The following is a 15,174-nucleotide window of genomic DNA, read 5'->3' on the forward strand; positions in this document are numbered from 1 at the left end:
TGCTGGAGGACACTGCGGCAACTCGGAAGGGGTCCCGTTCCTCAGCCTCCCCAAAGGGACGAGCCGAGGGGCTGAGGGAGCCCCACTCTCTCACCCACCGCCCCACAAGCGGCCGGTGGGTCACACGCCGCCGGGCGAGCACCTGGCGCGGCCCCGCTCGCCGAGCAGCTTCCCAGGGCAGCTGGGAGCGCTCACGCCGGGCTCCAGCTCCCGCAGCCACGATTACGACTGGCCCGCGGCGACTTTTGAAGCCCCGCAGCATTTCTTCCCCTCACAGCGGGCCCTCCCGGGCCCTCTCCCCCGGGCCGCGGTGAAGCCGCGCTGCGACTACGCCCCGCCGTCCCCTCAGCAGCCACCCGAGGGGAAGGGGACGGACCGGCCACCTCACTGGGTCGCTCCCATTCCCTACACAGTAATCGCTTAGAACAGGCCCGTCGCTGTTCGCTGCAGACAAGAAGGAAAAAGGCGGGCAGAGGGAGACGGCAAGGGAGCTGGGGCGAGCCTGCTGCCGCGCCTGACTCCCACGACAGCCCCGGCAGCGGGCGGCCCGCCCGGGCCTACCAGCGCCGCCGCCCTGCCCTCCATAGGCGTCCCGCGCGCTGCCTCCGCGGCCGCGCCCTCCACGCCGCCCTCATCTGGGCTGCGCCCGGCCTCCGCCGCCCTGGCAGGCTCGCAGGGTCGCGGCAGAGGCAGCGTGCCCCTCCCGGGCACGGAGAGGCGGCGGCCTGCCGTGCCTCCGGGTTGCTCAGGCAGTCTCCCGGCCTGCCCAGGGAGGAGGGTCCGCTGAGGGGAGGCGGCCAGGCAGTAGCGGTAGCAACGGAGGAGCCGGCGGCGTGCGCGGCCCAGCGCGGCCGGGACGGCCGGGCTCCTTCGCTGCTGCGTTTCGCAGCTGTCACGCACCTCCCTGTTACTGTTACCGCCCCCCGGGCCCGTGAGCAACATGAGAGTAGTGGCTCTAATCAGGTAACGGGCTGCGGGAGCGCCCATGTGGGCGAGCAAGGGGCGTCTCGCAGGCGGAGGGAGGGCGCGGGGTCGGCCTGTCCCCGCGCCCGCCCGCTCGGGAGCAGCCCGGGGGTCGCGCTCCACCCAGCGCCGCCTGAGAGACCCGTCTGCCCCGGCTCTTCCCGCCCGTCCTGCCGTCCCCCCTCGCTGCGCAGAGCGAGCGGGGCCGTGGCGCCGTATCGCTCTCAGCCGGCCGCCGGCTCTCTGTCTGCTGCCCGCGGGCTGGTTGCGTTTTGAGTGCCAGGGTGAGGCGATCCCTGCCTGTAAGCAGGGTTAAGCTGTAACAATTTCTCTTCTGCTTTCCCCTTATTCCCGGGACGCTCAAGAACTACTGTCTTTTTTAAAAAAAGAAAACAACAAAACCCCCAGAAAACAACACCCCAAATTCTTTTCCCCGGTCGCCTCCTTCTCGTTATCCCGGTCTCCCGAGTTAGCCCGTCTCCGGCGCGGAGGGAGCCGGGCCGCCCGGGCTGGGGGGCGGCAGGGCCCGGAACCGCCTCAGCCGGCGGCGGCGGCGTGTTGGGGGGAGGCGACGGCGGGGAGCAGCTGCGGCCCTGGGGGTGCAGGGCCTCTGCCGCATGCCCTGCGGTTAGAGGGAGTTCTGCTCCTTTGCGGTTGGGTTTTCAGGTGCTTTGCTTGTCCTTTCCAAATATCTTAAGCTCCCTTAGGATAGATTTTCTGAACTCCTAACGGCGGATTTTCTAGTGTGGCTTTTGAGGGAGATTTCATTTTGCTCATTTTTAAAAGGATGAAGCTCACTCATTTAAATAGTTGAAGTTTGATACAGCCCTGTCTGTCAGGAGCTGCTGTATTTGCTCCCCCCACACTCTGCTGCTTTTTGTCAGTTTCTGCAGTTCTTGTACTGTAAATGGCTTTTTGTATTTTTTGGAACTAGATTAACATAATTTTCTGTTTCTGACAAGGATAGGTGTGTTCTTTTCTTGAGAAATAATAGTTAATTAAAGAACAACAAGCTAGGAAACCTGTAAATGGAAAAAGGTTGTGCAGATATGAGCATTGTATTTTTATTTTTGGGTGCAGTAACTATTTACTGAAGTCTTAACGTTTAATGTATTAAATTCTCTCAGGCAATGTCTAATATCAAACCTTGTTGAAATTGGCGTTTGGCTGCAACAATTGCAAATCATTCCAAACATCATCTGAAGAGGAAAAAAATCCAGCAAATGTTATCTACGTTTTTCAAGATTTGCTTAAATACAGAGTAGGAAAATCAGCTTCGGTACTTTTTCTTGTTTCATAGATAAGATTTTGTCTTCCACGCTTATTTATTTTGATATTCTCTAAGCAGAGGAATGTGTTAAAAGGCAGGATGAAATAAAATCCTAAAAACAGGTTTCTAACACAATCGCTATTTTAATGGGCAATTTTACAAGGATGGATTTGGTTTCACTAACAGTTTTAAGAAGAGTTTTAAAGAGACATCAAAGTGTCTGAAATCTTTGTAACAGAGCTAGCCTCAAAGATCAGAGGGGAAAAAAAAGTATTTGAAAAGTGCTTCTTACTTTTGAAAAGGTCAGGATTATATATAAAACTACTTTAACCTGTTTCTTTTTCTTTTAAAATGTTGGCCACACTTAAAGTTGATAGTCTTGCTTTAAGGTGGTATTTATGGGGTAAACCCTGTATTGTGTTTTGTGCTAAATCATAGACATTTTAAAGCCAGGCTTCTACCTGAAATATGATGTTTTTCAACTCTTTAATTCTTCTAGAATTTTCTTACTGTAAGTGGTTACACTTGTCAATAGAAAGGAATTTTGCTCAGAAGTCTTTTGTAGACCTGTATCTTTATGGTTACCATATTTTTTTTCCTGGTATTTTGTTTGTTTATAAGCCTACCTGTTAACATACTTGCAACATTGTCAAAACTAACCCTGACTGTGGCCTGACTTCATACAGTTTTCTACAAAAAGGCCTTGTGATTTTTTTTTTTTTGTGATGAGAATTGAGAGGAGTCCGCAGGCTACCCCAGTACCAGCCTTCATCTCTTTTCTTAAAGCTTTTTTTCTTTCTTTTTTTTTGTTATAATCTATTAGACAACAGTCAGGCTGGGACTGTGCTGAGTCCACCTTCTTCCCACAGCATGGGCTGTCTGGCTTCATTGGTCTTAACTGTCATGTGTTTTACAGCTAGAGTAGAAGGCCTTGTAGGTAGGCACCATTTCGCTTTGTTTCTTGGTACGGTTAGTTTTTAGGGCCATGGTAATAGTAACATAGACAATAAATAACAGTACAGTAGCATGTGATCCAGTGAGCACTCTACAGATTTCGATCAAGTAATCGGTGGTCAAATGTAGGAAATTTGAAAGTAGCCTCATCGGAATATTTCGTTGTGTGGTTTGGTTTTTTTTTTTAATAAATCAATTGAAAATATTAATAGATTTATTCTAGTGTACTTTTAATTTTTGATTTAAAAAAATAATATTGAAATGCTATAAAGCATAGGCAATTATCTACTGTCATATAATTATTTTTCTGAAGTTGTGTTTGGAGTTGAAATCAGAACTAGTGGGAAGCTTTTATTTTTTAGAATTAAGTAATTCAGAAAGAAATTTGTCTCATGATGATTCTGTTAACCCTGAAATTTCACATTACGAAGTGAATACTATCTATGTTTTCAAGCTATCAAGCACAGTATCCACAATTAATGAACATATGATTTTTTTTTTTTTTTAATTTTTTTGGTCCATATATAGGTTAGAAGGAAGTTGTAGGTATGCATGAGAATAATGTCAGGTAGAGATGGAACCTTGGATTAGGAATCTATTTATTATCATGTTTATATTTACTTTTATAGCACTGAAACACAAGCAACTGCTTTAGGAAAGTCTGTTAAGTATGAAAGGATGCCATGTTATTTATACTATTTCTACCTTAGGTTTGAGTTATACAGCAAGTTAAGGTCAGCATACAGAATTTTAGCATGGATAAAAGCAGAAATTGAGGGGAATAGCTGTATGGTTACATTCCTGTAACACACTTTGAAGCTTTTGCATAGAGGGATAGATAAAAGTGGGAACTTTATGTTGGAAATGCTGAAGAAGTTTGTTAGTAATAGTGTGGTCACAAGGAAACCGACCATCTATTGTAGCAAGGACTGCTTGTACTATCTGTTCTCCTGTCCATGTCTCAGTGACTCTAAGGCAAGATGCAGTTTTACAGGTCTAGATCTCTGTTCCAGTTCCTGCCCTGGACTGGTTTTTGTGCCTTGGCATTTACAGAAGCTGCACAGAATCTCCACCTGCAGTTGTGGTTTGAAGGCTGTGAGTCTGAACATGGATTTTGTAAGCAGTGTGTATTCTAGGGCACTCTTAGTTTTGTTGTTAGACTGTAATATTTTTTCAGATAGTGATTAAAATCCATGAAAAATACTATATTTCAGTTACACCAGGAGAGCAGGATTCTTTCCTCACTGATAGTGGAAAAGGTTCCAGTAGATCTTGAATGAATGTCAAAATTAGTTGTATTCTGTGTGCTAGAGTATCATCTCTTGGCCTCAGAGAAGAATATAATTCTGTTTGTTTTTCTTTTTTTTTTTTTAATTAGCAGTATTTATTTGCCGTTATATGCCGTAAAAAAGTTGTATGCTCAATCCAGTGTCAGCTGAACCTACTGCCTGTAATAATTACAGCTTTTGAGAACGGAAAGTATGTTTAAAATGTTGAAACTTTAGGCAAAGTATCCCACGAAGGATAAATGTTATTTCTAACATGATAGTCTTCCTTTAAAAAGATTGCTAATGCTAGTAACTCTCTGGAGCAGATACTGTTTTTTTAATCCGAGTTATCTAGTAATGAGTACAGAGTAATTCATCTCTGGAGTAGAAGACAGTCCTTGTTCTGAAGGGATTCCAGTGTAAGTGGCTGTTCTTAATGGAACCTCTCAGATTAATAATAAGATACAGAACTGGATATTTGCCTTATGGATACTGTATGTAGGCACTATACATATGTAGTAAATGTTGTATGGTGAAATCATCCTTTTCCTACTGCTAATATTTTGCAACCTTTTTTTATTTCAAAACTTTATAAACAGCTTTGATTATATTAATTTTTAAGTAGTTAGCAAAAGTCATAAGGGGCTAAAACTTTTATCAGTACTTTTAATTGCCACTATTTTCTTTTTCTTACAGTGGTGGGAAGGACAGCTGTTATAATATGATGCAGTGTGTTGCTGCTGGGCATCAGATTGTTGCTCTAGCCAATTTAAGACCTGCTGAAAACACAGGTATGAAAGCCACATTTCTTATAGAAGATTTTTTTGAAACAATGGAGCCACAGCTGTGCCTGAATTAAGTTCCTTTATGTGTTTTTATATAGTTTTGCATATTGAAGGGCAATCTAGAAATCTTAAAAGAGGTAGAAAAAAGAAAATGCTGTGGAGACGTATTAAATGTATTTTTCCTCAAAGGGGAAAAAAACACAAGAAGATGAAGATCAGTAAAAGAAAGGCTTACACAATTTGAAAAAAGGAGAATACGAATATTCCTGATGGTAAACGAAGGGATTGTGTGAGTTCAGTAGCACAAATAGTTAAAGATGGTAGAAGATATCATCAAACAAAACAAACACTGTATTTCTAGAAATGCTTTAAACTGGCATAAACCATTCCAGCTACCAAAAATATGCAGGTTTGCTGCTGCTCATTTGTTTTTAGCCTTGTGTATCTTCCTCCATTATTCTAGCCCAGCATTTGTGAATTGGATTGAGGAACTGATCTGGGTTGGAATTGACCTTGATGCACTTCTTTTTGCTGCCTTTTTCCTTCCTTTTAGCTTGGCCCAGTTTTCTGATCAGTTCCTCACAGTCTGCACCTAGACTTACTTCCATGAAAGAGAATGGGAAAAACTCAGGTAGTCTAAGTCAGTGGTGAGGTGAGAGGGTGAGCTGAGTATTTCTATGTTGGACTAGACCATAAAGTGGACTTGAAGTGAGACTTGAAAAGGAATTGTTTCGCAGTTGGTAGGGGAGAGTGTTAAAGTACGTTAACATAGCTTAACTGTTCAATATATGTTAAACAATTAAATATGATATCTGGTAACTGTATGGGAGGAAGATACACAGAAAGTGAAGAAAAAAGGGAGCTGCCATCACAAATGAGTCACGGATGGAACTGGCAAATGCTAGGGAGTACAGGAACAATTTATTTTCTGGGTAGCTAGGACATAATCATCTCTAATCTTGTTGAAATATGTTGTCTTTAAACTAATTTATCCACATCAGAAATGTAGAATATTGTCCTTAAAATCATAAAATGCTCTCTTTAAGTGTGTGTTGGAAATTTTGTGGAAAGTTAATTGAGGTGCTTCAGGCAATAGCAGATTCTGTGCCATTCATTTTATTTTATCTTGTACCACTGTTGCCTGGAGAGTCTCAATTAATAAAGAAACTGTGTATTCTGAACTGTGTATCAGTTTAAAGACCTTGTCATATTCATGTATGTTGAAAAACACTGACTTTTCTTTTAAATCAACTCTTCTGGTCTAGGTTGGTTAGTTGTGATGATGGGTTTGGATTTGCCTGTTTTGAGCAAAAGCTTATCTGTTGTATGGCATCAAATGTGACATGACCTAATTGTTACATCACAAATGAGTTCTCTTTATCAATGTTACAGACCTTTCTCTTTGCAAGCTATGCTACATAGGTATACAGCAGAGATGCTTGATGTGTCTCTGTAAATTAAGAGAAGTTCCAGTATTACAAATTAGCATTAAAATAGTGAACTGTGTTAGCTTTTAATAAAATGGAGATTTCACCAATAATCATGTATTGCTTTATTAATCTGTTTGAAAAATTATCTGAAAGATTTTATATGCAAATGGTTTATCATATAGTTTGAGATTTAATTCAAATCCATAATGTCTGCATTTTAGCTGGTTTTTTCTTATCTGCTAGCTACAAACTGCTTGTAAGAAAATTTAGTTAAATTTTTCTCCTGGTTAAGGTAAGAGCAGCAAAGAGTTGATTTTATTTCGAGCTTAATTTTTAGAAGGAGTGAAGGTAGAAAGGGCCTGGATATTATAACAGATTTCCTTTTCTTTTTGTGTATTAAGCAATGTCAAAACATTGTAGCAGTCTACTTTTATTCTACTTAAGCAGAAATAATCTCTTCTTTCTTGATGACCATGATAACAATTTTAACAGTAAAGTTTTCGGAAATTTTAATAACCTATTGCTGATTCTCAGTGTTGTAGTACATTCCATATTTCTTGCTCTGAGTATGTTGAAATGCATCTGGGTTTGTGCCTCTGAACTGCGTTCCTATTAAAATTACCATATAAATAGGAGCAGGATTGGACCATTACGAGATTTTTGGATGAAGCAGGGAGAAATGCTAAAGAAGAAATAGACACCACAATTTCCAAATAGGCAGCATGTTTGTGACAGATGTCTTCCTCTCCATACGTCTGTTGGGTGGAGAAATCTATTTTTTTCTTTCCATGTTTATAGAGGTATTGTCACCAAGCACCTGTGTGTGAACTGAAAAATATTAACATTAAGATTTTCTCAGTGCTTTGTAGTATTATCTGTAATTGTTGAAATAATGTACCTAATATGATTGTTTCTTAATTGTGGCAGGGCAGACTGATGAATTGGACAGCTATATGTATCAGACAGTAGGACACCATGCCATTGACCTATATGCTGATGCATTGAATTTGCCACTCTATCGTGGTTTCATAAAGGGTACCAGTGTAAATACTGGAAGAGTGTATACCACATGTCAGGAAGATGAGGTTGAAGACCTTTACCACCTCATGAAACTTATTAAGGTATGCCGAATGAAAAGAATTGAATAATTGGGGACAATTATATTGCTTAACTCATTTATGAATTTAAGTAAATGATCCACTTAGGTATTTAAGGAAAGCTTTGAGAAAAAATGGAACACTTTTACTCTTATAAGTTCTATTTCTATTCCTTTGTTCTTCCTGGCGCTGTAAATATATATCATAACTTTATTCCTTTTCCCCCAGTGTATATCAGACTTTATTAATCCCCATTTCAAGCCAAAACCTCGTTCCTATTTAATAAAAACACTTGTAACAGGTGCTCGGCTTATACTACAAAAAGCATAATTGTAAAATTTATTTATAAATAAAATATTTGTGTAGTTTCATATTTGAAATAATGCATTGCTTGTTTACTGGAATGAGAGATCTTCTGGGTTTTGTTCATTTCTCAATGTATGGAAGGTCCGTTTCCATTTGTGTAGACTTATGCTCTGTAAACCAGAATCTGTCAATGATCTGCAACATACAAACAAATAACAAAGTATTACAGAATATTTTACAATGATAGTTTTGATTCTGGTAGACCTGTAACTATATTTGAATATATCACATAATAGCAATAACATATATCAATCCTTTTCAGCTATAAAACCAATTAAAGGGAGATAATGAACGTATGTCCTAAAACACTAGAAATTTATTCTCTGTTCTTTTCCAAAATGTTTCACATAGTACTTCATTTTCCAGCGGAATTAAATCAGATCTCATTGAAATAGATAGAAAACCTCCCATTGACTCCAGAGGTTTTACACAAAGTTTGAGTGACCATGCTATGTCTATTCCAGTTAAGTGTGTTGATGACTGCAGTGCACAGTACAAATACAAACAATACAAAGTTCAGAAAATCATATTAATTTATATTTTTAAAAAAGTATATACACATTTATATTTTATTGATCAAACTGGCAGACTACTTTCTGAAACTTTAGCTAAAGATATTTGTAGTCCTCACTTCAGGTATTGAACATCTAGCCCCCTTTCCTCCATTGAAATGAGAATTGAGATTCATGAACCTAAAAGCTTCAGGCTTATTCTTTGTTCAGTTTTAAAAAAATTAACTTGCAGATAAGACCTGAGAATGTGGTTTGAGTGCAGAGTGCTTCCTGAACCATGTTGGAGTCAAATGTTACATCCTCTAAACATTTTTGTCAAGGAAATCATGTTCCTTTAAAGTAAAATCAAGTTCATACACCTGTGTTGGGAGTATGAGACTATGAAACAGGAGAACAGTGCATGTAGGCTGTATGGCCTCAAGTTGCGCCAGGGGAGGTTTAGATTGGATATTAGGAAAAACTTTGTCACTGAAAGGATTATCAAGCACTGGAACAGGCTGCCCAGGGAAGTGGTGGAGTCACCATCCCTGGGGGTATTTAAAAGACATGTACATGTGGTGCTTAGGGACATGGTTTAGTGGTGGACTTGGCAGTGTCTGGTTTACGGTTGGACTCGATGATCTTAAGGGTCTTTTCCAACCTAAATGATTCTATGATTATGCTCTAGAGTGCTTCACAGAGGTTTTAAATGGAATGTGCATATCATGCAGTACAGGAATTGAAAGAAATATGGTACAGGAGTTTTAAATTATTTTTGAACCATGATAGTATTAGAAATTAGAAGGACTAGTACATGCTGTCTCTTAAAGCTGCATACTAACAGCTTTCTGCCACTGGGTAAGATAATAAATTACTGATCAATTTAATTAAAAAGGGGCAGATTAGTGGCAATTAAGATGATACTTCCTTTTCGATTCTTACTGTCTTTAGAGAAATGGATGCCTGACATAAATTAATGCTAATGTTAAATCTTGACAACTTCTGCTTTGGAAGTTTGTACATGATAATTATAACTATAGTTGAAAGAGATGTTATCAAGTTGTCTGGAACTAAATAACTATTTCTTTCCTGTATAGAAATATTAATTCCACTATTCGATATTTTAAAGACATAAATATTATCAGTATACTGCCTTTTTGTTAGATTTTGGATAACCATGCCTTTATAGTCAAACTTTTCTATGAAATTCTGGTGCAAAAGTTTCAGTAGAAGTCTTCCATATTTTGATGAATAATTGCCAAATTATCAGGGAGATGTAAGCTACAGGAGCTGTAAGTCTTTGGTTTTTTTAGTTTTAGAAAGACATGAAAATTTTTCTTTTCTGTGTTAACAGTAACTTTGAAAGCTTTCTATTTTTATTTTTTTCACATTTATTTATAACTGCAGTTTTGTACCTTTACTATGTAAGTCTTAATCACTGAAGATTGTGGTTTAGGAATTTTTTTCCCCAGATGTTAATAGTTTTAAACAGAGTGCTCAATTTGCATTCTCTTGAAGGTAGGGGAGGAATTCTGCGGAAGCCTTGTCAAAACGCATCCCTGAGTGGATGTAATTTCAAAACACTGGTCAAACTAACATAGCTCTGTTTTTCTGTCAAATGGTTTGGGCCCAAGAATACAGGAAAGGTGTGTCTACATCAAAAACACAGTACGCCTCACTTTCAGTTTGTAAAGAACACTTGTATTGCAATTACTTCTTAAAAAATAAAAACAAAATAAAAAAATAAAACAAAACACATTTGAAAAACCAGTATGAATTCAAAAGTATCTGATATTTTTAAAAACATGTTATGAGAACAAGATTTCTAAAAAGTTAAATATTCCCCTGCAGTGCTGGGAAACCCAGGACTACAGTCCTGTTCTAGTTCATGGGACTCAGAAAGTGATATTGACTGCTAATGACTGTAAACCTGCTAATTTTATTGTCACAAACCCAGATGATTGATAGGTATGAAGGAAATTTATATTTATTTTTTTAGTTGCCTACTGCCCTGTTTTAGATTCTGTACTCAGTATATATTGTGAAACATATCAGAGTATTTATATGATGTCTAAATGTATCTTACTATGCAGTCCTCACCTGATAGTATAATACGTACTTTGTGAGATGGTAAATCCTGAACTCTAAGGATTAATTTAATCTACTCTCCATGTTACTGAATAGGGATTACTGATATTCTTATTTGTCCATATTTCTCACTTTGCATATTGGAGCTGTTTCCAGCAAAACATGTAAGCACTAGAGTTTCTTAGTTATCTGAATTATCCTTCAGGGTTTTATCATGGTGTTGTCTTTGAAACCAGGAAATGTGTGGGAAAACTGTGTTTCTTTCACTTTAGTGGTTGGAAAGACTGGAGCATGGAGGCATTTTTATGAAACTTTCCTGCAACATACTCCTCAATATAGGCATATTTAACTGCTTTCTCCCCTTTTCAATGTAATTATGCTCTTGTCCAAATACTACATTGATGTTTTATGCGAGCACATACAGAAGTGCTGTTAGATGGGTTGTTGTTAAATGTTGTTAAATGTTGGATTTTTTTTCTGTATCTCATGGCACTATGGCTAAACTTTTGTTTAGGGCAGTGGTTGTAGCAGCTTCCAGACTATACAAACCAATGCAAGATAATTTATTTCAGTTTTGGGTTTCAGTAGACAGTTCTGTCCTCTTCCAAGTTTCTTGCCTTATCTCCTCTGCTCTGTGAAGGCTTTGCCTTTATTTGGTAAGTTTCCACGGCTGGAGTAATTTGTAGAATTCTTGAACTTGATAAAAACATTTTTTCTTCTAGCTGTTTTTTCATCTTTTTCAATAACATTTTTCAGTACTTGAGTTTTTCGAAATTAGTATTTAAAAATTGATTATATTTATAGTTTCTTTATAATATATCTTCCCATGTTTATTATAAAGCATAATAAATTAAATAATAAAGCATAATAAACCACGACAACCATGCAAGTTGATTGTCAGTGCATTTTCAGTTTTAACATGTTATTTCTGTCAGAGTTCTCTTGGTGGTGCACTTTGTGGGTTCAGAACCTGCAAGCTTACACAAAACAGAGTACACTTGAAAGAAATTAATATATTGGATCTCAGGACTGGGGATTATTAATAATGATATCATCCATTGATCATTAGCTGAAAAATAAGAGTTGATGTTGGATATATTGGATGTATAAAACGTTTGAATAATAATAGCCTTTGGTTGTGGCACTGTTTAATTTTATCAGCAATGTGGATGAGGAAAGAAAGAAAATTTATTTTCTAAAATATTGTCACATTCTGGAACAATGGTCTTATAACTCAGTCAGTCACTAAGATAAGTAACATGGTTTTTAGTTACAGCAACAAAGAGCTTAATAATACAGTGTGACTCCTGTATTTAATAGATATTTTTTAAGGACAGGATCATGATTTTTGAAATGGACCCAAACAGATGTTTGCTGAAGACAGGAAGTATTCCTGTCTGAGAGTTAAAATTGCAATAGCTGTGTAATTTTAGATATTATTTAAGGTGATATTTTGTCTCGGACAAAGTACTTTAGCTGTGCAGGTTCAGGTGGAATAGACGTAACTTTGGTCCTATAATTATTCAGTGAAACTCCCTAAGACTTGAAGTTCTTCAGGAAACAGTTCTTCAGGGTTTGAGATGAATGGATGAAGTGCAAGGTTATTCTATTATTCTGCAAGGTTATTAGGCCTTTGGATAGGGATTAATTCTCTCACAGAAGATAAAGCTTTCAGTTCCTCATTATTGCTAATCATCTTCCATGCTAAGGAAACAGTCTTCCTTTCACCCTTCTCCAGAATTTAGCTGCTGTGGCCAATGGGTAAAACAAGTTCTCAGATTAGTCTGATGAATTACTTTCTGTGGCTTTTGTACAGCCAAACGTCTAGATGCTCCCATCAGGAAAAATACATGAATAAATGTAACGTAGTATTCTACTGCAGGCATTGCTTCGCTGTCTTCACCATTATAAAATGTGTTTAAAATAAACAGTATTTAGAAATAGTCATTTGGCTTTTAGGTGTCCATTTTAATCAGCTCTCGGTAGTCCCTGTGACTTCAGTGGTAGTATTTACATGATAAAGACTAATAATGTACTCTTAACTCATACAAATAAGGTTTGCAGATTTTCTGAGAAGTCTTAAATTTCTAAATATTATTAGTTACGGAATCCTGATTGACTTCAAGAATCTGTAATCTGAGGACCTCAGCATGCTGTTCACCAAACTATTTTTGCAGTTTATAAGCTCAAAGTAGGTAGCTTCCTCCTCTCTCTGATGGGATTCAGAGAGTTCAGAAGTGTGCAGAACAGTTCTGTTCTAGTCATCATTTCCCATGTTTTCAGTTGAAGAAAATCTGGTATTTTCCCTATTGTGATTTGAATTATTTGTAGATGTATAGACTAATCCCTCAAAGGTATAGTTCTCAACATTTTTGAAAAAGATTAAATTATAGGAAGAGGCATTTGTCTTTATGCTGAATTTCCAAAACAATCACTCCTCCTTAATTTTTTCCCCTATATTTTAAGATTATTGCAAATCAAGAATACTGTGCCCTTGATATTTTGATAGATTAACTTTATATATAAATTCAGCAACTGAAACACAGAATTTATGTACAGCGAGTGAAATTATAACATCAGTATTGAAAAAACATCCTAAAAAATTTTCAATGCCCAGTTAGGGGGAACAGTGATAAATAAAACAATGGAATTTATTTTTTGAGCCCTCTACTACTGATGTTGATTAGATGAACATTTGGAGACCATATCTCTTGGCACATTTGTTTTTGTCTTTAGACATGAAAGTTAAATGTGAACTTTTAGAAATTGTATGAAATGGCTACCTACACTGACAAGAAATAAATAACCGTGCTTCTTTGTAAAGTAAAATTTTTTTTTGAGACCAAGTATTTGCTGTGGTTTTTCATGTGGCATAGACTAAGTTCCTCTGCCTTTTATAATGACTAGATTTTTATCAGTGAGAATTTGACTTGTCCCTTTGTGCTCATCATGTTCAGCGATTACTTTTTTAAATCAACTTGTTATTTTTTCTTTTAGTTAATTCTGGAGTGGAGCTCCGTAGCTTCCTCTGGCTAGGGGATGACCATTGTCATCAGCAGTGAATAAGACTGTGAATTAAGGGAAGAGGGTAAGAAGTAATTGCATAGTTGGCAGTGCTTTAAGCAGTGTAAAAATAATTATGTATCTTGTTCCATTCACAAGACAGGATTTGTTTAGGTTTTGGTTTTTTGTTTTTTTTTTTAGTTTGAATTTGAAAATGAGATGGGAACGAGGAAATTTTTTAATCAACAGGATGCCTGTCATTCTCTATGTCTCATCTGAACTGTTCAGGAGGGGTCACTTTTTTTTCCAGAAGGGGATCTTGAGCAAAATCTTTTGTGGTAGTTTCTTACTGTGAGAAATGTTGAGCTTTATGTAAACAAAAAAGTCACTGTATTTCTCCCTGTTAGGTGTGTGGAGTTGTTTTCACTCACTCTCAGTCTTGTTGTGTTGATATTGAATAAGCAGAGACAGTCAGGCTGGTGGTGAAAGATGCTAAGCAAGCCCGAGGGCTTGTTCTGGTCAGCTTTAAACCTCTGATTGCCAGGTTTTCCTAATTTCCCATTTCCAGGGCATCTCTAGTGTGACCTTGCCTGCTGAATATGATGTTCTGGGTTGCAAGATTCTCACATGCATTTGGAAATGGGCAGCCAGGCATTGTTTACAGGACGCCAAATGAACCGTGCACTCACAGCAAGTTTGATAAACACACATTTCCTCCCTTTATCAGTGAGATTGCAGAATGTGAAGTATGAGTTTCCAGTTTTACTCATTCCCTTCAACCCTTTTCCTGTTTAAAAACTGAATCTCACTAATTGGATGATGATACATCCTTAGATTTTGTTTTGCTTTTTTGTTATTGTTGTTTTGAATTTTACTTGCTGGTCACTGACACTTTATTTCAGTGCCTACCTTGACCAGGTTTGGCAGACTTTCAGATAAAAGCTTTCCATTTGTTCAGCACAGAAAAGGTTCATCCCTATCAATGTAAAGTGAATGCTAATTACAGTAATGACTTCTAATCACTTTGCTTTTATACTCCTTTAGGAGCACTGCTATTATCCAATGTAGTTAAGTGAAATGCTTGTATATGAATCAACAATGCCGTATTTCTTCTCGCAGCTATTGCTCATAATCAAGCTTTGAATAAATTACGATAGTAAAATTGGTTTTAATGTGCTGTATTGCATGGGGAGAAAGGAACCTCAAATATCTTGTTAAATATCTTGAATATTTAGAGAGTTATCTATTAACATTTTGGCATTCAGTATTGTAGTTAAATGGAAAAATACATTAGGATGTTTAAGTGAATTTTGTAAACGTTATCAAAACTTTTTTCATGGTTTGAATTTTATTTAAGTGACATGCATAGACTCAACAGCCTCAGTAACAGCCCCATTTGGATCCGATTGCACATCTGTAGGAATGATCTACAACATTTCTGAGTTAAAATGCAGTAAGG

The 15,174-nt window shown here is 38.2% G+C and overlaps 1 protein-coding gene across 2 annotated transcripts in view; it reads left to right on the forward strand.

Moving 5' to 3' along the window:
* The first annotated feature begins 643 nt into the window (after nt 1–643).
* Nucleotides 644–15,174, forward strand: part of DPH6 (diphthamine biosynthesis 6) — a 217,233-nt gene continuing 202,702 nt past the window's right edge. For both annotated transcript variants that reach the window (XM_072865524.1, XM_072865525.1), the window contains exons 1-3: nt 644–963; nt 5,152–5,246; nt 7,598–7,791. In XM_072865524.1, the coding sequence (XP_072721625.1) occupies nt 941–963; nt 5,152–5,246; nt 7,598–7,791 (312 nt within the window). In that variant the 5' untranslated portion in view covers nt 644–940. The remainder of the gene's footprint in view (nt 964–5,151; nt 5,247–7,597; nt 7,792–15,174) is intronic.

The sequence above is a fragment of the Ciconia boyciana genome, chromosome 6 (assembly GCF_034638445.1).
Source record: "Ciconia boyciana chromosome 6, ASM3463844v1, whole genome shotgun sequence".
In the NCBI taxonomy this organism is placed as follows: Eukaryota; Metazoa; Chordata; class Aves; order Ciconiiformes; family Ciconiidae; genus Ciconia; species Ciconia boyciana.